The sequence below is a fragment of the Carassius carassius genome, chromosome 15, assembly GCF_963082965.1.
Source record: "Carassius carassius chromosome 15, fCarCar2.1, whole genome shotgun sequence".
Classification (NCBI taxonomy): Eukaryota; Metazoa; Chordata; class Actinopteri; order Cypriniformes; family Cyprinidae; genus Carassius; species Carassius carassius.
In genome coordinates this window covers 30,256,137-30,280,916 of record NC_081769.1, presented here as the reverse complement: position 1 = coordinate 30,280,916, position 24,780 = coordinate 30,256,137, and the positions used below count along the sequence as shown (strand labels likewise).

The 24,780-nt window shown below is 41.7% G+C and overlaps 1 protein-coding gene across 2 annotated transcripts; it reads right to left on the bottom strand.

Annotated features, from left to right (window-relative positions):
* Nucleotides 1-4,332: 4,332 nt before the first annotated feature.
* LOC132158851 (PHD finger protein 1-like) lies at nucleotides 4,333-21,311 on the bottom strand. Of its 2 annotated transcripts, none has more exons than XM_059568448.1 (15): nucleotides 20,623-21,311; nucleotides 20,167-20,245; nucleotides 19,908-19,989; nucleotides 18,606-18,692; nucleotides 18,389-18,483; nucleotides 17,813-17,961; nucleotides 10,368-10,463; nucleotides 10,211-10,279; nucleotides 9,992-10,115; nucleotides 9,307-9,374; nucleotides 8,781-8,912; nucleotides 8,146-8,224; nucleotides 6,646-6,761; nucleotides 6,474-6,557; nucleotides 4,333-5,124 (listed from the first exon to the last, which is right to left on the bottom strand). In XM_059568448.1, exons 2-15 carry the CDS (start codon nucleotides 20,242-20,244, stop codon nucleotides 4,866-4,868), a joined length of 1,518 nt encoding a protein of 505 aa, XP_059424431.1. In that variant the 5' UTR covers nucleotide 20,245; nucleotides 20,623-21,311; the 3' UTR covers nucleotides 4,333-4,865. The 2 variants fall into 2 exon arrangements, with proteins under 2 accessions (XP_059424431.1, XP_059424432.1); XM_059568449.1 differs by having other exon boundaries at nucleotides 4,906-5,119.
* Between the last annotated feature and the right edge of the window lie 3,469 nt (nucleotides 21,312-24,780).

Sequence of the window (24,780 nt, the reverse complement as noted above, 5' to 3'; positions counted from 1 at the left end):
AGAAAAATGTACAAAATAATAGTGAAGGAAAAATTATCCATTATCTGATAGAATATTACAGAAGGGAGGGATCTTTTGACTCAAGAACACCTTAGTGACCAGCCACAAAAAACAACACGCAACTCATGATCATATTTGGGGACCAGTTGCAACTGAAAACTGCTGTTGTAAGCATTTTTTATGGAAAAACTTCATTTAGCCAATCAGAAGACTTTGAGTCACTCTCTGCCTGTCAATCATTTTCAATTATGTCAATCATATATACTTATACTACTTATATATCATTGCTCTTTTGTTAATTTTGATTGCTTCCATTGTCTTCATTTGCAAGTCGCTTTAGATAAAAGCGTCTGCTAAATAACTAAATGTATGTGTGTGTGTGTGTTAACAAGGACAATTGTGTTGTGCTGCCAGCTTATTTCATTTAAATTGTAATTTATTTTCAGTTATATCTAAACATAATTAAAGTAGCAAACTATTACACATATCTCTTTAAGGGCGATGTAAAAACTGAAATTAGCATAAACATATATACACTTTCTCTTTAGCAATTGAACACACGTTGCCTTCAAATGTAGCTATTTAACATTCACATTCAAAACAGAAACAAAACTCAGAAGTTGCCAAACCAAATGTAACGTGGCGGTACAAAAGCAAAGGAGGTCGTAAGGGTGTTTTCCCACACTCTTAACACAAAATATGCATATGTATGACAATGTATGGTCGACTACGCCACCCCAGACCACTGGGGAAATAACAGCCCTAAGGGCACACAGGTTCGTCTTGAATGAGTGGGTGAGGAGACATGAATAATATATAAAAAAAAGTTTATTATGTTTGTCAATATTGACCAATAAATAGCTAAACTTCCAAGTGAAAACTCTACATTGGCCATATAATAAACAGGAAGGCACACCATCAATCTGCATCTACACACACACACAATAAATCAATTCCCATTAAAGAAAACCAAATGGTCAACAGGAGCGGTAGCTGGGGGTCCGGGTCGGCTGCCAAATTGTAGAACGAACCCCCCCCACAATAGTCCACTACAAATACCCAAATGCACACGTGAAAGTTAGATGGCAGCAGGCACACAGCACTATAACGTGAACACACCACACAAATGGCAGCCTCGCCTTCACCCCCCAGAGACCCAGCTCCTATAACAGAGAAAAAAAGAAGAAAACACAAACTGATAACTACAATCTGACAGAAACTCAAAGAAATAAATAAAACAAAAATAAACAAACGTTTATAAAGTACAATACCCCCAAATAAGTAAAACAAAAAAACAATGTCACAAAATAAATCAAATAATTCAAGAAATTAAACCACTTAGCACAAACAAAATAGCACAATGTAACAAAAACAGGTTAACAGTTTGAAATAAACCAAGTTCACTCCGGTTTACAGTGCTCAGAGATGAGGCACGGACTGAACGTAAACCAAGGAAAACCAAATAATCAAACAACCACACGGTAGACACGAGATGCTGATTCCAAGTTAGACCAAGGGAATTCCATATGCGGCGGCCCGGGGAGACGTTCAGCCTGCCCTCGAAACCATGCACTACACCCCGATAGCAACGTGAATCAACCGCTGGGTTGCTATCGTGATAAAGGTCGAGGCAAAACAGCGACGCAGTCGCGATCACGGTTCAGTGTTGATGCTCACTTCCCACTAATTAGCCCAAAAAGACTCAGTTATGCAGGAGAGCCCACGGGATGATCCTGCACGCAAACCGCTTCGTAGTTGCACACCATATTCAATATAGCGGCTCAGTCAGACCATATGAGTGACGTGCTATCAATGCCACGGTGAAGAGTGGGCAGCCAGCACAAAGCAGCGGGAAGGAAAAAAAAAAGAGCAGCTTACAATCCAAGCCTGTGGCGACCACGGATGACGTCACGAGGGAAATACAAGGACGCATCCCAAGTGGCCATAACATGTCCTTTATATATCTCAAACCAAATAAGGAGGAGGGGTTACTAAACTAAGCACAGGTGGATGACATTCCCTACAGTGGATTCAACCACCCTGCTACACAAATAAACACTGTACTCTTCCCCATAAGTGTTTAAGCATGACATTTACACTATGATCTCTTTTAAACTTAACTTAAACTTCTCATGAAGCAAACCGCAGGTGATTTATTCTTCATTCAGAATCATTCTCTACATTAGTTGGCTGGCGATAAGATCTATTAGCACCAATATTGCTGAAATATAGCGGTGAAAATTTGCAAAGCTTCAATCTATTCTAGGCAGACCTGTTTCCCGCCATCTTTCATGCGGACACGCCCCCTGCAACCCCAAAACTGGGTTTCCCACTACTTAACATGACTAGGCTTGGTTAATCGTGTATATAACTTCTAAGTATTATATTTCTGAGTTCATACAACAGAGATGAATAACTCATACTTAAGTAATGCATTGCACTAATGCACAAGATTCTCCACAATGCCGGAAACTGAGGCCTGGTGTCAAGGCAACCGGAGCCAAAATGGCGTTCAACGCAGACCGAGTAAACTCTAAACTACAACAATCCTGCTGTCTGTTATGTTATTTCTCAAAATAGATTACAATTCTTATAGAACACATAATACGATGCATTTGAATTTCTCAGAGGCATTATAATGATATTTCCCGGAATTATTATATGAGTGTGCTCACCTGTTAGAGAAAGGTGAGCGTTCAATGCACGTACACGGCTGCCACCTGGTGGTCGCAACAATAGATACACACACATGCACAACATTCAAAATCTCCCTCTTGCGCCCTCTCTCTCTCTCTCTCTCTCTCCCTCTCTCTCTCACACACACACACACACAAAAAAAAATCATTTCAAAATGAAAAGTTGGATTTAAGCTTTTTTTTTTTTACTTTACGCCTCATTATTGCTTTGTTCTTATAGACAAAACATTGCTATTACAACAGTATTTCTCCATCAGAACTGCAGAGATAGTCTTATTTATTTGGAGGTTCCAGTACTAAAAAATTTACTTGCACACCTGCTGTCCCTCATGTGTCCAAATTAAGAAATTATGACGAATGTATGTTCACGTGCTCTATTGTTATAAATGACTGGAAAACACATTTGAACCAACATAAAAAAATAAAAAATAAAAAAAAATCCACAAAATCTCTGGGCAGAGGAACTGGACAAATGACAAATGCCACTTTTATACAACATAATGATATCTTTTTATTGTTCGTTTACATTTTAGGTGTCAACCTAGAGTACATATAAACATAATCTGACAAAACGTCAAAGAATACATCAAATTAAACTTAGACTTGGAAATAAAAAAAGACTACAGTCTGCTAATTCTTGTCACCCTGACATGAAATCAGTCCATCTATGATCTAACAAGTACATACCATGAATAAAAAAATATTAAAATAAAAAAAACACAATACATTCATTATCATTCACTGATGAAATGAGCTTCACATAAGGACTAACAGCCTCACTCTTTTATTCAGGTAGAATGATCTGCATGTGATATTTATTGGACCTGATAAATGTTTTCAGTTTATGCCATCTTTATAATATAAAACATTTTATTCTAACATACAGACATGGCAGAGAGTCAAAATTCTGACATAAAAAGTCACAATTATTACAATTGCAACTACAATTTAGACATTTTATAAAATTATTTATTTTTAATAATTATTCTGTCATAACTTTGTCAATTATGACATGGTAGGTCATAATTTATATTTTTATGCCATATTTATTATTTTTAATCTCATAAATATGACTTTTTATTTCACAATTTTGACTTGACATTTCATGTCATAACTATGACATCTCCTAATTGTAACTTTTTGACTTATTTCAAAATTATTACATCTCATCTCATAAAAATGACATTTTGTCATTTTGATTTCATAATTTAGATTTACCAAAGCACATTTTTTTGTCTTATGAAATAGGCTTCCAGAAGTTAGTAATCTGCACAGGGTTCAAAGATTTTAGAACAGTCTTTTAAATTTAAATGGCATTTAAATTTGTTCATTTATGTTCCTCCTCTGAATAAAATATGCTGGTAAACTATTATAATTTGTCATTATTACTTTAAGATATCTCTTAATGTTAAAAAATGGGTATTGACTGCATTCTTTTGGTTGCCACCCATCATGAAAAGTTTGCTTGCTACTGAAGGAATATTCCAGGGTTCAATACAAGTTCAACAGCATGTTTAACATAACATTAATCCCACATTTTCTAAAATAAACAAATAAATCATAAAAAGTTGCAGATATCAAGATTACAGTGAAGCATTTACAATGGAATAAACAGGGTCAATTTATAGAAAACAAATTTGTATACTACTGGCATTGTAACATTAACAGACTGGCCTCCTTCACTTCCATTTTTTAGTAATTAACAATATGCCATAATTGCTGTTGATTGAGTCTGACTTGGACTAAACCTGGAATAGTTCTATAATGAGCACTTTCTTCCCTGTTGTTAAAATATTACAATTACTGATGTGACTGCATGATGAAGCTTTCCTGAAATTTCGGACTGTTACGTGTACATGAAGAACATGAATAGTTTATACATTACAAATCATGATAACAAAGTTCAAGGCATTCTAAAGGCGTTTTCTAACAGTATTCAAAGTATAGGAGACACTGTAAAAGAAAGTGTAAGAGATTTAACAGTGTAATCTCAGAGTGAAGCTGCTGTGTAGCTCAACCTGGATTTGCTGGATGTGGTATTCTTCTCCTGACCGCTGAACACCCACCTGCTCATTGATGCTTCCACACCTCTGCTCATAACCATGCAAACCCTAATGATGCATCTTGATGTCTCTAGCCCTTTCCTCTTTCTCTGTCGCACACAGGATCTCAGTACACGCTCACATTTCCCCATTCTACTAGATACTGGACTTTCCCGTCTGCCGTCACGCGTCTGGCCAGGATCCTGACACCGTCGCTCTCGCACCATCCCGTCGGCGTGGGCCCCCCCATGCTGACCGTACTGGGGTAGGGTGGCACGTCATGCAGGAAGAGAGACGGGCAGCTTTCATAGCGCTGTCCGGTTGGGTGAGCCAAGGACAGAGAGAATGGAAGGCAGGGGGCTGGAAGTCGACAAGGGTCCTCTGCACTGAACACAACCAATTAGACATACAGTGCAAAAAGAGCTCAATCTGAAGGAACAGTTCACCCCAATTCAAAATGATGAATTGCCCATCCTTATACAGTTCATGCACTGCTAAAAAAAAAAAAACGTTCTTCTTACTTGGTATTTTTGTATAATGTCATTAAATATTAAGTCTTGTCTCTGAAAATCAAAATATCAAAAATCAAAAATAAGTGAGTTCATTCTTGAGACTCAATATCTTATGTCATTTTGCATTCCAAGGCTAAAGCCATATGATAACTTGGTGTGAGAAACAAACCAAAATTTAAGTCTATATTTATTAATGATTTTTTGGTTCTGAAATATTTGCATAAAAAATGCTGCACCATGTCAAATTGAGAAATTCAATATGTCTTACTCTGTATTTTTGTCTTGTTTCCGGTACAAATATCGAAACATTATTAAATCAAGAAACATTCACTTGAGCTGAGAAATGACTTACAGAATGTTTTGTTTCTGAAAAATGAATCATGATTAACTGAGTTTATGCTTAAAACAAGCAAAAATAGCTGTCAGAGAGGCCAAAATAACTTAATTTAAATGGAAAGTTTAATTTACTTACTCCACTGGCAGATATTTTTTTCTTGTTTTAAGCATAAACCAGAATAAATCAGAAAGCACATTTTAAAGATAGCTTTGTATGAGAAGCCATACTGTATTTACTGCTACTTTTTTAAGTTCTGAAATCTTATTTACATCCACTTTCAAAAATGCCATTCCATGTTAAATTGAGAAATTAGATAAAAATCTAAATATATCAAATAAATAAATAAATAATAATAAGCGTCTTATTCTGTATTTTGTTTGGTCTTCCAGTACAAATATCTAAACATTGTTAAATCAAGACACCTTTACTTGAGAAGCAAAATGATGTAAGATGTTACGTTTTGTTTAAAAAAAAAAAACAAATTATTGAGTTTCTGCTTGAAATAAGAAAAAAAAAATCTACAAAAGGAGTTCGAAAAATCTTGTTTTCCTTTCAAATTAACTTATTTTTCTTATTCCATTACTAGATTTTTTTCTCTTGTTTTAAGCATAAACTAAAAAAATTATCAAAACTGGTAAGATAAAAAATAGATACTGTAAGGCTTCATATATATATATGTATATAGTGTATTAATCATATGGGCTACTGTTGCATTGTCTTGTATATGGTCCTTTTTTGAAGCTTTTGAATAGCCACTACAAAGTTATATAAAAAAATAAAGCATAAGGCATACCAGTTTGAAACATCATGAGGTGTGTAAATAAGACCAGCTTTTTCATTTTCAGCATTAAATCAATGCATTTCATTGCATTCTCTTTTCACTGACCTGTAATGATGTAGAGTTCTAGACAGGTCCTGAGATCCGTTGTATGAAGGGTGATAGAGCGCATACATTCTCTTGGGAGGTGAGCTGTAATAGATAAATCAATGAAATGATGATTAAGGTCCACGGTCTGAATTTCATTGCAGATCAAAGTTGATTTTAACATGCTACTGACCCCACACTCATCTCTTCCTCTGGTTTTCTAGGGTTATACAGGCTTGTTTCATCAACATAACCGTGGCAGCATGGCACCAGGTCAATAGCATTTGTCGCAACTCCTGTTGGACAAGTCTAAAAAGACATGATCAACAGTTAAAAATATCAATTTAAAGGGCATATGTATGTGCATATGTTCTACGGATGAAATAAAATCATATGAGGGGGATTATTTTAATTTTTTAACAAACAGTACTATAATTGCAGTAAAAAAAAAACTAAACTCCCAAAAATCTCTGATCAGAACAGGTGTATTCTCACTTCAACAAAACTAAGACTGTAAATGGCATAATTGCATTAATGCATTCATTCATGTCGCCTATATGCTTGTGGCCCTTGACAATTATAAAAAAATTGAGACAGCTCCCCAACAGAATGGGTTCTTGTTCCTAAGTGTTGAAAAGCACAAAGGAAAATTAGACTTGCAAATGATTTAGGTGATTTCTGTCCATGGTCTTGGATTCATGACTGTGTTAGTTGTGTAATATAGCACGCAGTGGGAGAGAAGCAATGTGACAGCAGTGTAAGAAATCACTCTGATACACACACTGAATCTAAATGGAGGCATTATTCTGAGGCACATTAATTGCGTGAGTTTGGGCTAGTTAGTTTTGTCAGTTAGCCCCTACTGGTAGATGCCATAACTACAGCAATTTGCATGCAAAAAGCATTTAAAAAAAAGATGTGTATTATGACAAAATACATTTTTGCAAGCATCATATAAAAAGTAAAAATATAAATAACAATAATAAATGTGCTTACCATCCTAAAGGAAACTGCAGTAAATAAAATTAAATTAAACTACAGCTTTTGCAAAACAATTACACAAATGAAAAATATTGTACGTATGGTGGATGAGGAAAACAAAACTGGACTACATGTGCAATGCTAAACAAATAAAATAAAATAAAACTTTTTTATTTTAGATGGATGAGGAAAACAAAGCTAGACTACCCGTGAAATAAAAAAATAAAATAAGATAAAATAAAAAATACTATGACTCAAAAAAGAAAAAAGAAACACCACACACACACAGACACACACACACACACACACACAAATGTTGTTTTCTTACAGCACAAGTAAATGTTGAGGTTTTTTATATACATACAGTATATAACTCTGTCTTCTTGAGGTGTAGTCATTATTCATGTTGACATGCTTTTCTGGTGCCGTGACCCTTAATTCAGAAGCTATATGCTGGACCTTTAACGTCCCACTTGGACTTACGTTTTTAGAATAACAAATGCTTCACAAAATGGGCGTATGCATTCGCTGACTTGCAAGCGTAGACCGACCTTGTTGTCTCAGTGTAGCATGTTGCATATATACGTCAAATGAATATGAGAAGAAAAACAAACCCAAAAGGTAACGCTGGGTGTCTCATTACTGATGCAGAGGGGGCTTGGCCTCTGCCAGCCATCTTTTGATTGCTGCCGTTAAAGGCAGATGCACTGACCTGTGTCTCAGTCACTCGGCGCTTTGATTTACGGGCCTCTGGACCCACCACTCTCCGCTGGCAGGGCAGTGACGTGGGGCTGGAGAGAAGACATCAAATGACTTCAACATGAAAACCATTTTATTAGATCATTTTTATATATATAATTTTAATAAAATTGAATTAAAAATAAAATGTCAAAAAAATGCAAATGCAAACAATTACACAAAATTAATTTAAAATATTTTCCTTAAGACGGATGAGGAAAACAAATCTAAAAACGTAACTCGGAATCTTGTTCAAGTCAATTTTAATTTATTTGTAGTTACTTCTACCTTGCGTTAAGTCAACATGAAATAAATACAGACCATATTTAATTTTTATTCATAGTATTTTTGTTTGTTTGTTTGAGTTTTCATAATCTTTTAGCTAAAACCTTTTGTTTTTGGCTTATGTCATAAATCCCTTTTCTCGATTTATCAGCAAGTGTTAATTTTGGAACTGTATGTGACATCTACTTTTCACATTCCTTTAAGACGTCAATAATTCCCTTTTTACTGTTTTATTCAGAAATGCATTTGTTAAACAAATAAAATAGTTTGAAAACTGCATTTAATGTTGATATCAAAAGATCTTGGTGTGCTCCTGTCTCTGACCTTCTCCTGTGGGTGATGGTGATTGGCTGTTCGGCGATGAAAGGTGATTGGTCCGATGACAGAGGGGGAGGAGCCCGGACTTGAAGACCAAAGAGACACTTCTTCTTTTTTATTTCTTTCCCCGAAACAAACCTTTATGACAGAGCAAAATCAGATTGGTATTCAGCTGCTGTTCTTCAGGGCTCGGTGACAGATATTTATTTGTTCCTGGGCGCCTCACACTTGCCAACTAAAACATCTGATTCAGTTATTTAAGTGCTAGCGTATGAGCAGCATCAACCACAAACCTTGACAGAAAGAAAATGGAAATGGACTTTAAATGATTTCTTTTGAAAGACAGACCCACCTTCAGCTATCAAAGTACTATTTGCAGAGAGTGAAATCACACACGCAGAGTCACTTAGAATGTAAAGCAATTACAGTAATGGCTTTGCAGATATTATTGCAAATATGTGATATATCCCTATTGGCTGCCACACAGAAAACAAGCAGAACAGCAGTTTTCAGGGAATAATCCGGGGCTCACCTGTCTTTGTGGGAATTTAAAGCATTGAGCAGGTTTTGGCAACGGTCTTGCCTCGGTGTGTCTGACAGCTGAGAGATCAAAATATAGAGTCGAATGAAAGGCAGCGTGTAACAAATGCATTTGAAAGGTAAGAGCTCAGACTGACCACAAACTGCAAGAGAGATTATTCAAAACTACACTCAGGGATACAGTCAAGTCAACATGAAATCAAAATGACCCTATTCCTTAAAACCTTATGAAACAGCTCTGCCAGTGCAGTTTTCTTTCCTGTGTTGATGTATTTCTTATTGAAAAGATATGTATGTATTGAAGTGCTAAATTTTAGTCAATATCCTTCACGTCAAAGCCATGAAACATGATTCGCTGCTTACTATGGTTAGTCAGAAGCAGGCAGCATTTATCATTTATGGAGAGGAAAAATATGTCTTTACAGAAAATGAAACAGGATAACTACCTGATATTGGTTGTGTGTTTGTTTGTGTGTGTGTGTGTGTGTATATATATATATATATATATATATATATATATATATACACACACACACACACACACACACACACACACACACACATACAAACACGCAACCAATATCAGGTAGATATCCTGTTTCATTCCTAAATATGCCAGATAACAAAAGTAAAACGGGTTGCATTTGATGTATTTGTTATTGACTACATGTTCCTACCGTGCCAAGAAGCAAAGATTCCCAATTTTCATTTGCAAAAGACATGATTTCATGATCGAAATCAAAATACTTCCTCTTGCAGCACAGGGAGAGGTGATACAGCACCAAATGGGCCAAATCTACCCTGCAATCCAACAGAATGAGGATCATCAGAAACTACATTCAGCTTTTCAGATCAGTTCTGCAGTCCTGCAAACAGAACAGAAGGAGCGCTCTTACCAGGTCATTGGAAGCCTCTGGATGGTCTCTGGACCATTTGTGCACACTGAGCACTGGAACTGATAAAAGCTGAAAGGTGGAGAGGAGACACAGATGAAAAGGTTTAGACAGAATTAGCTTAGCAACAGCATGTGCTTAACAACGGGATCAGCCTCACCGGTCTCCATAGAGAAGAGGTTTGGTCAGGCACTGAGTGCAAGCTTCATGAAACCACTGCCCACAACTCCCACACTGCAACATCTTCAGATTCCACCTGACAGAAACAACACGCTTCAGTTTAGACACACTCACTCCTGAAAAAACATCATTCTCAACTAAAATGAAAGCATAATTGCTACAATTGCTAGTTGTGTAAGTCCATTTGAAAGAATCTACTTAATGCATTTTCTGCACATACAGTACAGTGCAGTCAGAAAATATTTAGGTGCTTAAAACACACTTCAAATGTCTGAATGGCATTGCATTAGATGCCAAAATATCAAATCAATTAGCACTTGCAAACAAATCACACTACAGATTTTTCTCAGCATTTTTGGAAAGGATTCTTCCTAATGTCTTTTAAACACTTGGTATTTACATGATTTTTTTTATGGATGTAGGAAGCAGGATTGTTCAAACTAACTAAAACTATTAACAAAATTAAATTAAAATTAAAAAATGAATAAAAAAAACTATATACAGTAGACACGTTAAAATAAACAAAAATGACAAGAACACTTAACAAAATGATTAAAACTTTAACTGACATTGCTCAACAATTAATTATCTGCAGTGAATGGGTGCTGTCAGAATGAGAGTCCAAACAGCTGATTTTTTTTGTTTTTATAAATAATCCACAAGAAATCCACACAGCTCCAGTCCATCAGTTAATGTCTTGTCAAGTGAAAAGTGTGTGTTTGCAAGAAACATTTCCATCATTAAAGTGATTTAACTTTAAACCATTGATTCTGGCTAATAAATAATAAAGAGTCCATAACTGTTAATAATGATTTCTCTAGCAAAAGTAGTCCATTTGCTGCTGTCCTCTCATATCAAAATCCACCAAAATATTTGTAGACTTAGTTATATAGTTATATATAATAGTTATAGTTATAGACTGTATGTACAGTATTTGCATATTTCTCTCCTGATTCAGACTTTTTCCCTAAAGAAACCAATATTATAAGACTCATATGTTAGCCAGGAAGCAGGTTTGAAGTGTCACAGTGTCTGGGTTGTGTTCCCTGGGTTTCCACTAGGTGTCCTCAGTTCCCACAGTGTTTATCATTTATCACTTCCTGTCTCCTTATTTGGTCACCTTCCTCCTTGTTTAGTTAATTGATTGTTCCCCACCTGTCTCCTGTTTCCCCATCATCCTTTTGTGTATTTATACCTGGTCTGTCTGAGTCTTAGTGACGGAGTCCTTGTTTAATGTTGAGGTTATTTCATGTCCGTCATCTTGCCTTGCCTTGCCTTGCCTTGCCTTGCCTTGCCTTGCCTTGCCTTGCCTTGCCTTGCCTTGCCTTGCCTTGCCTTGCCTTGCCTTGCCTTGCCTTCGTGTCTTGTATGTTTGGATATTCTGGTTTTGACCCTGCCTGGACTGTTTACCCCTCTGGATTACCCTTTGAATAAATATCATACCCGCACTTGGTTCTCTCTCCTGTGTTCTCTGTAACACCGATCGTGACAGAAGGACTCCGTCACTGCAAGAGCCAGCGGTATGTCTGCTTATGTCTCCTCCCCAGCCACAGTGCGGGAGAGGAGTGGATTTGAAGGAACTCGCCTGGTGGTTTTCCGGGGAACCAGAGGAGGTCGCCGAGGAGGGAGGGGTCGAGAGGATACTCAGCACCGCTCTCAACCAGGGCCGCCCTTCGACCCGGGGCTCGTGTGGGATGGATTAGAGCCACCGTCTCACCATGGCGGACGGAGAGGAGAGAGGAAGCGCACGTCTGCCACAGTGGCGTCACTGCCCATGATGGCCGCTAGTCCAGCGCCACGAGGCAGGATGGAAGCCAACACAGCACCACAACCCAAGGCGATCACGAGTCCAGCGCCACGGTGCAAGATGGCCACCAGCTCAGCGCCAACGCCCAAGAGGGCCGCTGATTCATTCTTGGACTATTTCGCTACGCTGTCCAAGATCCTAGAGATTCCCAAGACGGTTGATGTCATGGCTGCTGAGCCAGCACCACAGCACAAGATGGCCGCCGAGCCAGAGCCACAGCACAAGATGGCCGCCAGCCCAGAGCCACAGCACAAGATGGCCGCCAGCCCAGAGCCACAGCACAAGATGGCCGCCAGCCCAGCGCCACAGCACAAGATGGCCGCCAGCCCAGCGCCACAGCACAAGATGGCCGCCAGCCCAGCGCCACAGCACAAGATGGCCGCCAGCCCAGCGCCACAGCACAAGATGGCCGCCAGCCCAGCGCCACAGCACAAGATGGCCGCCAGCTTGCAACCACAGCACAAGATGGCCGACTCAACGCCTGAGTCTCCAGACAAGGTGTCACCGACTCGCCAAAATAGAGGGCGGAGGAGGAGGAGAAAGGCGTCTACCGTTCCTCAAAGCCCAGAGGACGTTCCCGAGGCGGTGCACGATGCTGTTCCGGAGGCCGAGGCGGTGCACGATGCTGTTCCGGAGGCCGAGGCGGTGCACGATGCTGTTCCGGAGGCCGAGGCGGTGCCCGATGCTGTTCCGGAGGCCGAGGCGGTGCCCGATGCTGTTCCGGAGGCCGAGACTGTTCCGGAGGCCGAGGCGGTGGCCGAGGCGGTGCCCGATGCCGAGGCGGTGCCCGATGCTGTTCCGGAGGCCGAGGCGGTGCCCGATGCTGTTCCGGAGGCCGAGGCGGTGCACGATGCCGAGGCGGTGCCAGATGCTGTTCCGGAGGCCGAGGCGGTGCCCGATGCTGTTCCGGAGGCCGAGGCGGTGCCCGATGCTCTTCCGGAGGCCGAGGCGGTGACTGATGCCGAGGCGGTGCCCGATGCTGTTCCGGAGGCCGAGGCGGGGCCCGATGCTGTTCCGGAGGCCGAGGCGGTGCCCGATGACGAGGCGGTGCCCGATGCTGTTCCGGAGGCCGAGGCGGTGCCCGATGCCGAGGCGGAGGCCATTCCCGATGCGGTGTCCGAGGCCGCTCCCGATGCGGTGCCCGAGACTGCTCCCGAGGCCGTGACCGAGGCAGTGCCCGAGTCCGTTCCAGAGGCGGTGCCCGAAGCCGAGGCGTCTCAAGTCTCCACAGGCAGTCCAGAGTCGAGTCAGGTTCCAGTTGACCCTCCAGAGGCGAGTCAGGGGCCAGTGAACTCTCCAGAGTCGAGTCAGGTGCCAGTGACCTCTCCAGAGTCAGGGCTAGTCACCGCTGGTCCTCCGGAGTCAGGGCTAGTCACCGCTGGTCCTCCGGAGTCAGGGCCAGTCACCGATGACCTTCCGGAGTCAGGGCCAGTCACCGTTGAACTTTCAGAGTCAAGTCAAGTCACTGGGTGGTCTGCTGCTCCGCCCTGTTGGACTCCGGCATCGACCACAGGGGCGTGGTGGTCATCTGCTCCACCCTGGAGGACTCTGGCCTTGACCACAAGGGTGTGGTGGTCTTCTGCTCCGCCCTGGGGGGCTTCCGCTCTGACTACACGGACGTGGTGGTCTTCTGCTCTGCCCTGGGGGGCTTCCGCTCTGACCACACGGACGTGGTGGTCTTCCGCTCCACCCTGGGGGGCTTCCGCTCTGACCACACGGACGTGGTGGTCTTCCGTTCCGCCCTGGGGGGCGTTTGCCCTGACTACACGGTTGTGGTGGTCTTCCGCTCCGCCCTGGAGGACTCTGGCCTTGACCACAAGGGTGTGGTGGTCTTCTGCTCCGCCCTGGGGGGCTTCATGTTGTTTTTTTTTCCTTTTGTTTTTGTGTTAATGTCGGTCCCTGTTCCTTTCTGTTAGTCTGGCCCTCCGTCCCTCCCCCTGAGCCTCCACCTGTCCGCCTCCCTCCTGGTCTCTGTTTTGTGTCTGTCTTGGAGCGTCTGGGAGCCGCTCCTTAGAAAGGGGGTACTGTCACAGTGTCTGGGTTGTGTTCCCTGGGTTTCCACTAGGTGTCCTCAGTTCCCACAGTGTTTATCATTTATCACTTCCTGTCTCCTTATTTGGTCACCTTCCTCCTTGTTTAGTTAATTGATTGTTCCCCACCTGTCTCCTGTTTCCCCATCATCCTTTTGTGTATTTATACCTGGTCTGTCTGAGTCTTAGTGACGGAGTCCTTGTTTAATGTTGAGGTTATTTCATGTCCGTCATCTTGCCTTGCCTTGCCTTGCCTTGCCTTGCCTTGCCTTCGTGTCTTGTATGTTTGGATATTCTGGTTTTGACCCTGCCTGGACTGTTTACCCCTCTGGATTACCCTTTGAATAAATATCATACCCGCACTTGGTTCTCTCTCCTGTGTTCTCTGTAACACCGATCGTGACAGAAGGACTCCAGTCACTGCAAGAGCCAGCGGTATGTCGGCTTATGTCTCCTCCCCAGCCACAGTGCGGGAGAGGAGTGGATTTGAAGGAACTCGCCTGGTGGTTTTCCGGGGAACCAGAGGAGGTCGCCGAGGAGGGAGGGGTCGAGAGGATACTCAGCACCGCTCTCAACCAGGGCCGCCCTTCGACCCGGGGCTCGTGTGGGATGGATTAGAGCCACCGTCTCACCATGGCGGATGGAGAGGAGAGAGGAAGCGCACGTCTGCCACAGTGGCGTCACTGCCCATGATGGCCGCTAGTCCAGCGCCACGAGGCAGGATGGAAGCCAACACAGCACCACAACCCAAGGCGATCACGAGTCCAGCGCCACGGTGCAAGATGGCCACCAGCTCAGCGCCAACGCCCAAGAGGGCCGCTGATTCATTCTTGGACTATTTCGCTACGCTGTCCAAGATCCTAGAGATTCCCAAGACGGTTGATGTCATGGCTGCTGAGCCAGCACCACAGCACAAGATGGCTGCCGAGCCAGAGCCACAGCACAAGATGGCCGCCAGCCCAGAGCCACAGCACAAGATGGCCGCCAGCCCAGAGCCACAGCACAAGATGGCCGCCAGCCCAGCGCCACAGCACAAGATGGCCGCCAGCCCAGCGCCACAGCACAAGATGGCCGCCAGCTTGCAACCACAGCACAAGATGGCCGACTCAACGCCTGAGTCTCCAGACAAGGTGTCACCGACTCGCCAAAATAGAGGGCGGAGGAGGAGGAGAAAGGCGTCTACCGTTCCTCAAAGCCCAGAGGACGTTCCCGAGGCGGTGCACGATGCTGTTCCGGAGGCCGAGGCGGTGCACGATGCTGTTCCGGAGGCCGAGGCGGTGCACGATGCTGTTCCGGAGGCCGAGGCGGTGCACGATGCTGTTCCGGAGGCCGAGGCGGTGCCCGATGCTGTTCCGGAGGCCGAGACTGTTCCGGAGGCCGAGGCGGTGGCCGAGGCGGTGCCCGATGCCGAGGCGGTGCCCGATGCTGTTCCGGAGGCCGAGGCGGTGCCCGATGCTGTTCCGGAGGCCGAGGCGGTGCACGATGCCGAGGCGGTGCCAGATGCTGTTCCGGAGGCCGAGGCGGTGCCCGATGCTGTTCCGGAGGCCGAGGCGGTGCCCGATGCTCTTCCGGAGGCCGAGGCGGTGCCTGATGCCGAGGCGGTGCCCGATGCTGTTCCGGAGGCCGAGGCGGGGCCCGATGCTGTTCCGGAGGCCGAGGCGGTGCCCGATGCCGAGGCGGTGCCCGATGCTGTTCCGGAGGCCGAGGCGGTGCCCGATGCCGAGGCGGAGGCCATTCCCGATGCGGTGTCCGAGGCCGCTCCCGATGCGGTGCCCGAGACTGCTCCCGAGGCCGTGACCGAGGCAGTGCCCGAGTCCGTTCCAGAGGCGGTGCCCGAAGCCGAGGCGTCTCAAGTCTCCACAGGCAGTCCAGAGTCGAGTCAGGTTCCAGTTGACCCTCCAGAGGCGAGTCAGGGGCCAGTGAACTCTCCAGAGTCGAGTCAGGTGCCAGTGACCTCTCCAGAGTCAGGGCTAGTCACCGCTGGTCCTCCGGAGTCAGGGCTAGTCACCGCTGGTCCTCCGGAGTCAGGGCCAGTCACCGATGACCTTCCGGAGTCAGGGCCAGTCACCGTTGAACTTTCAGAGTCAAGTCAAGTCACTGGGTGGTCTGCTGCTCCGCCCTGTTGGACTCCGGCATCGACCACAGGGGCGTGGTGGTCATCTGCTCCACCCTGGAGGACTCTGGCCTTGACCACAAGGGTGTGGTGGTCTTCTGCTCCGCCCTGGGGGGCTTCCGCTCTGACCACACGGACGTGGTGGTCTTCTGCTCCGCCCTGGGGGGCTTCCGCTCTGACCACACGGACGTGGTGGTCTTCCTCTCCACCCTGGGGGGCTTCCGCTCTGACCACACGGACGTGGTGGTCTTCCGTTCCGCCCTGGGGGGCGTTTGCCCTGACTACATGGTTGTGGTGGTCTTCTGCTCCGCCCTGGAGGACTCTGGCCTTGACCACAAGGGTGTGGTGGTCTTCTGCTCCGCCCTGGGGGGCTTCATGTTGTTTTTTTTTCCTTTTGTTTTTGTGTTAATGTCGGTCCCTGTTCCTTTCTGTTAGTCTGGCCCTCCGTCCCTCCCCCTGAGCCTCCACCTGTCCGCCTCCCTCCTGGTCTCTGTTTTGTGTCTGTCTTGGAGCGTCTGGGAGCCGCTCCTTAGAAAGGGGGTACTGTCACAGTGTCTGGGTTGTGTTCCCTGGGTTTCCACTAGGTGTCCTCAGTTCCCACAGTGTTTATCATTTATCACTTCCTGTCTCCTTATTTGGTCACCTTCCTCCTTGTTTAGTTAATTGATTGTTCCCCACCTGTCTCCTGTTTCCCCATCATCCTTTTGTGTATTTATACCTGGTCTGTCTGAGTCTTAGTGACGGAGTCCTTGTTTAATGTTGAGGTTATTTCATGTCCGTCATCTTGCCTTGCCTTGCCTTGGTGTCTTGTATGTTTGGATATTCTGGTTTTGACCCTGCCTGGACTGTTTACCCCTCTGGATTACCCTTTGAATAAATATCATACCCGCACTTGGTTCTCTCTCCTGTGTTCTCTGTAACACCGATCGTGACATGAAGTGCCGGATTTTTATTTTTTTTTTGTAAATGCACAGCTTTTCATTTACATTAACATTTATTCATTTAGCTGACGCTTTTATCCAAAGCGACTTACAATTGCTATATATATCAGAGGTCGCACGCCTCTGGAGCAACTAGGGGTTAAGTGTCTTGCTCAGGGACACATTGGTGTCTCACAGTGGATTCGAACCCAGGTTCTCTCACACCAAAGGCATGTGTCTTATCCACTGCGCCAACACCACCCCATTTCACGAAACATTAACTGATGGACTGAAATGGTGTGGATAACTTGTGGTTTACTGTGATGTTTTTTTAATCAGCTTTTTGGACTCTCATTCAGACGGCACCCATTCACTGCAATGCTACATTTCTCCAAATAAGTTCTGATGAACAAACAAACTATAACTTCAACTAAAATGCTGCATACTGCATGCATCAGTAGACTCCAGCAGTACATCCCGCACACTGTACAGTCGCAGTACTCTTATATTCCATTCTAAACACTGCCATGTGAGAATGATATAAGTTGGACTCACTCTCCTGGTCCAGCACAATAGCAGTAACACTGCTGCTGATTGGTCAAGTGCTGCAGGTCCCAGTCTAAAGATGACAGCTGATAGGGTAGCCGCACTTTCATGATCTGCATGAGCCGTGCGAAGCGTCCTCTTTTTAATGCTCCCCCTCTCTAGGACAGAACACAGCTCGTCATTCCAATGTATCCCACCTCTCTCTTGTCATGTAAGCACATTTAACAGCGATTTCATCTGAAGATTGAATTTGGAGAAGACACGCTGAAGGAAGTCATTAATATTTCCTGCTGGGGGGGGGGGCGTCGGTGAATATGATTTTATCTTCAAATCAGCATATAAAGCCTGTGAAACGAGCGCGCTGACAGATGGATTAAAGCACAGGCCCATTTAACGCAGCTCTACCAGCGCCATCACCTGCAGAGTGCTGCAATGTAATAAACACGCAGTCAAGTGCAGTAAGCCATGGACACGCTTTACATCTCAGAGCAAGATTAAAGCTTGTGTGTGATTCGAAATAGACCTTGAATGACAACGCTGTCCATGTTTCTAAATATGCATTTCAGGATTGAGGCGAAGTACAACCTTTGTAGCGACTGCGAAGACACATTGGCGACATATCCAGCTGTTGGGGTCAACTTCAGGTTCTATGGGCGGCGTGTGGCACTCTGGATGATAACCTGGGGAAGGAATGGATCGAGAACAAAAATGGAAACATGAGTAACCGTTACTTGTTATACAAAGACTAAAATAACTATAAGACCAATAGAAGAAATAGACAATTTTTCATTTGCCATATTACCGTGGCGACATTTGAGGCAGTTTACGAGAGGTTCTTTAAGAGGCGGAGCATCACAGATACAGCACACATCCTCTCCACCTGAAGAGACTGACCACAAGAAACAAATCATTTACTGTACAGACAACAACTACGTTTAAATATCTAGTATACACCAACATTTTGTTTTGATATTTACTTCAGATTAACAATTTACGTTTCTCATTTTAATGATAATAAAAGATAATAGATAATAAAATAATTTTTAAACAAATATGATTTAATGTAAAAGTGATATGTGCCTTAGATATTAAAAATTAAAAAAGCATCCCCAGAATTTTTTTTTTTTTTCAAAAAAATTGCAGATTGTGTTGTTTAACAAATATGTCATGTTAAAAAAAAGAGGATCCCAACCAGCCTGAGAGAGTAAAACTGACTGGAGCGGGACTATGTTTGGTCAACCAATGGCAGCGAGGTGTTAAGAAAGCATGCTTAAAAACAGTTAACTTATTTATTTATTTAATTCTTGCAATTCGATTTGCAACAGAGAGGGGTTTTTTTATTTATAGTGACAAAATTGTAAATAATTAATTCTATAAATAACTTCAGTTAGTAGCTTTTAATAATATTTTGTAAATAGCTCCTAATTCTTTAGGGCATAATTCTGGTGTTACATATAGAGTTTAATATAAAATAACCTGTCTAGAACATGTCTGGGTCATATTTAACCCTAAAAAAAGCAATTTAAGAAAAATTATATTAAAGAGAATTATTTTAATTTTTTAAGCCTGTTAAAACTTATATATATATATATATATATATATATATATATATATATATATATATATATATATATATATATATATATATATTAGCAAAACGTCATTACTAAAGAAATCTCATTCTCATTACTATAATGCAACATAGATAAAGAAAAATGTATATATTACAGTATTTAAATTATAGTATTCGTTCATTGACAGTTGACAGTGTTTGTTGTTATCTTAAATTAAAGTCGATTTAAATAAATGTACATATGTTTGGAAATAAAGTAAATAGTAACAAATAATGAGAATCACCATTGAGAAATCTGAAATATATAGGAAAAGGCATGCATTATGTTGATAACTCTCTGGAAGGGAGATGTGCTTACTTTTCATCAAGAAATAATGAAAAAATTAAATTAGTCAATAAAATTAAATTCTATTACAATACTCCTAATTTGAATGAAGGCTTCATTTTCTTTATGCAAAGTATCAGTTCTTTTCATTTTGCATGTATTCACTACTTACTTTTTGAGTTTGAATTTAAAGTTTCTTCACTTACATGAGTGGATGTCTTTCCTGAGGACCCAGAATTCAGAGTTATCCTCAAATCTGACCAAACAGCACTGCTTGACGCTGTCCACCTGACAAATAAATACAGACCAACATCACAAGCAGCACTAAACTGATTGACACTAGTCCAACAAGTCACAGTTTCAAACTTGCTCTTTCCCTCTCTCTCTCTCTCTCTCTCTCTCTCTCTCTCTCTGCTAGTGTCCTTTTCTCTCTTCCAAACTAACTTATTCAAACAGCAGACTTACTCGTTTGACATTGCCGAGGTACAGAAGTCCATCGCTCCACCTGGCTAAAACATCCTCTCCTTCACTGACTCCCCCCATCCTGAAGAGCGCGGGAAAAGAAGTCAAAAAAAGATCCAGGGGCATTATTAAACCGTGTTTCCACACCAGCAGCAACAAACAGCAGCAGACTAAAGGGTTAAACTCTGTGCATAGCGACACTATACAGTACAGTAGAATAGATGATGAAGAGTCAATGCACATTGCAGTGCCACACATGATCAAAAGCACTAACCGCTTTATGCAACGGACCATAATATATGTAAATGACACAACAGCGCGTGAAAGAGCGCGTGCAAAACGCATGGCCAGATGTGCCCTAATCAATGCACCCAACTCCGAAGAGCTAACACACATGATGGCACGCGCGTGCACATATCAATTAACACGCATGACAGATCAAACGTGGATGGGATGTACCTGTGCAAAGTGTTCTGCTCCGCTGGGGTCACAGGGACGGGGAAGAGATGTCAGTCTCACATGAAGCGCCGGATGCCCGGTGTTGTGCTGCGTCTCAATCACTGTCCCGAATAATCGGCGCGTTTGGAGAGTCGCGGCGGATCAAACGCGCGTCACTCAAGCCGTCAGTGCGCAACCGTCTGTCCGTCTGTCTCTCGCTCTCTGTCTGTCTTCTGCTTCATGTTCCCAACCTCCCTCTGTCTCTCGGTTGATGCTATCGTGCGCGTTTGTCAGGGAAGCGGCATGAGAATCAGCCCGAGAGAGACGCCATCATCATCTCTGGCTCGCTCTCCTTCGTCTTGTTGTGACGCAGACATAAAACACAGGGAGATGGAGAGGGGGGGGAGTTCCTGAGAACACCTTCACATCTGTACGACTGACCGACATCCCACCTGCGCCCGACCCCACAGGCGCCCAGCCGGTCCCGCGCACTCACGGCGGCTCATTAGGGAAAGTTTAGGCTGTAATTAGTCCAGCAGAGCCGCGCCGCGTGGACTTTTTGGAAAAAGTTTGGAAGTGTCCTTGGGTGCCGGCAGAAATCTGGCAACGCTGCTGTTCGCGCCCTATTCCGCGAAGAGCACACGGGGAAATGGATTTTCTTTGGCAATGTGTGAACCTGTGATTGAATAAAATACAATGTTAACCGATGTTAGGGTAGAGGGTAGATAATCATGACAGATCAACGTAGTGAGGGTAACTAGTAATACAAATACAAGACAAAAACACTTATCTCACACTATATATTTATTCAAAGTAAAATACAAATACAAGACAAAAACACGTATCTTTCAGTATATATTTATTAAAAATAAAATTGTATACAACGCAATGTTTTGCATTAATATCACGCATTTTTGAAATAAATAAAATTATGTATTTGTTGAAAAAAATGTGCGTAATATTTTTACAAAATAAAAAATAACTATATATATATAACTATTATTATTAGTTATTTTCTGTAATATTGTACAGAAATCAAAATATTATGAAAAATGTTATAATAAAATACTGTTTATAATTATTAATATAATAATTACTATTTGCTTACTATATTTTTTTACTATATATATATACCAGTCAATTTGTTGACCAATTATATACAACAGCTTGATTAAGACATTAATAAATGTGTCAGATAAATGTGCTTTGGCTAATTATTATTATTATTATTATAGATAAAATATACGATACAAATACGAATTAATATACATTGGACTTAGAATTTAAAACTACTGAAAACAAATTTGTTTACCAAAAGGTATACATTCTTATTTCATGTCACAACACATAGCCTACCAGAAACAAAAGTAGACGAGGTAGATCAAAACAAACCAAATTTCTGATATATCAAACACATTGTGATGACAGCAGTGCAGGAATGTTCAAAATGGCCTCTGGCGTGTCTTTTGTAACGCAGTTTTTGTATGGTCCAGCAGAGGGCGCAAATCACACAGATGCAGAGTTCTAATAGAGATTGGCTTTATTCCAATGCTAAATTATAACTCAACATAGTCTGCATTTTAGATTGTTTCTCATATAGTGATTCTTCATACAAACATGAAAGTGTTGTGGGCAACATACATTTTATATAATAAGTTGTCAAGCCATTTAGAGAGCAAGCCTAAAGAGCTTGACAAGGGTGATAAATTATTCATAAGCGCCCAACCACTATTTTAATTAGTGCACTCCAACGAATTGAACGCATAGCTCGCATTACCAATGCTTTTATTCACCATAACAACCTTTTAATAAACACAGAAATCTCCCACAGACATATTATTCCAGCTAATAGAGACGCAGAGCCCTTGCATAATAACACATACTAACTTCATAACAGATGGAAAGTGTCCTGACAATTACAAAAGGTCACATTATGTCTTCTTGTGCATGTACTGTAGCTTTGTTTTAAAATGGAAAATTATGAGCCTATGCATAAAAACATAATTTATTACCTTGTGTAATTGTTATTGTTTAGATAAACAAAACGTGCTAGCTCTTAAACCTAATTCTACTTTTTCCAAACCCCCCTTGGGTTGCTAATTTATGCCATACGTGGTGCGCTATGATTGGAAATAAATGATAAGAGATCGTTGTATGATATTTCTTAGGCAACTAAAGCAATTGATTGTTTTCCATGGCACAGTAAGCATGCTATTTTTTGTCCTTATTTTTGTTGTTAAAGGTCTTCTTGCCTGCAAGGCCCTCCCATAAAAATATTGCAAGGTCGGAGTGGAGTCCACAGCTGGCACTCTGCTCAAGGATTAGCTTTAAATAATCACCCTGCTAGGAACTGCCCAGCCATTCAGAGGCATAAATCATTTACATCAAAAAATTCAACACCACTGGCCACTTAAAATTCAAGCCGTGAAACAAAACCAGGCAATAAAATACAACCTTGACAATGTGTGAGGGTCCACACACACACACACACACACACACACACACACGCACACAGCTAAATGGGGCTTCTTATTGATGTACTGTTCATAAATAAAGCTAATATTTATAAATCGGCTGGGCAGTTGACACATAACATCAAAACAATATTTGAAATTTATATGCATGTATACACACACACACACACACACACCAATTATTGGCAAAAAATTATGAAAATACTACAGAAATACAAAAACTCCAGGTAGTCACTTCATTAACATGACATCATATAATTATATATTATAATAATTAGGCAAACATTGTTTAAAATGGTTACAGGACACAGCTACAAAATAAATAAATAATTTTATTAATATGGATGAGACAACATAAAATTATATAATAAACAAACATATATAATAAGACAAAAATAATTGCAATAAATAAAAAATTATTATTTTATATCAGATAAACGAGGGAAATAATGTGGCTGGAATAGCAGCAAATAAAATACAATAGTATCTAACTGCAAAAAGGAATTAAACAAAAACATTATTTTATTGCTTGCAGATGGGGATAAGTGACATCTAAATGATGAAGAGAAGTCTTAGGAGAAAGTGCTGTGGTCAGATGAGACCATAATTGATCTTTTTGGCGTTTACTCGACTTGTCGTGTTTGGAATGCTGACAGCGACCTCAAGAACAACGTCCCTACAGTCAAGCACGGAGGTGGAAACATTATGCTTTGGGACTGTTTTTCTGATAAGGGCTCAGGACGACATCACCGAATTGAGGGGCAAATGGACGGGCCATGTACTGTCAAATCTTGGATGAGAAACTCCTTCTACACTGAAGATGGGTTTTAGATGGGTCTTCCATCTTGACGATGACCCAAAACATATCGCCAAGGCAACAAAGGAGTGGCTCAAGAAGAAGCAAATTAAGGTAATGGAGTGGCCCAGTCAGTCTCCAGACCTCAGTCCTATCTGTGGAGGGAGCTGAAACTTTGAGTTGCCAAACGACAGCCAAGAGCCAACAAGGGTTTCTGCACCAAGTACTAGGTCATATTTTGCTTGGGGAACATATACTTATTTCACTCAATCAATTTCTAATCTTTATATAGGCTAATGTGTTTTTGTTGTTGTTGTTGTTATTCTGTCTCTATATGTTATAATAAACCTACCATAAAGATTACAGACCCTTCATTTCTTTGTAAGTGAGCAAACTTACAAAAACAGCAGGGGATCAAATAAATATTTTCCCCACTGTGTGTGTGTGTGTGTATATATATATATATATATATATATATATATATATATATATATATATATATATATATATATATATATATATATACATATATATATATATATATATATATATATATATATATATATATATATATATATATATATATATATATATATATATATATACAGTATATATATTCCCCATTGTTTCATCTTCAGATGAATATGTAGCAACAAAGTAACAACAAAACAAAATAAAGAAATAAAATACATGGTAAAAGATATCTAAAAGACATAATTTTATTGCAGATGGGAAAAGGGTATTGAATAAAAACTTTTTGAAATTTTTTTTTTTGAGTGTAAGAAATATGAAAAAAACTTTTTGAATTAATGAGGAAAATAAACTGGCTTGAGTAAATTTTTAATAAAATGAAATCTAGAAAATAGTAACTGCAGAATTATATATATATATATATAAAAAACATCACAC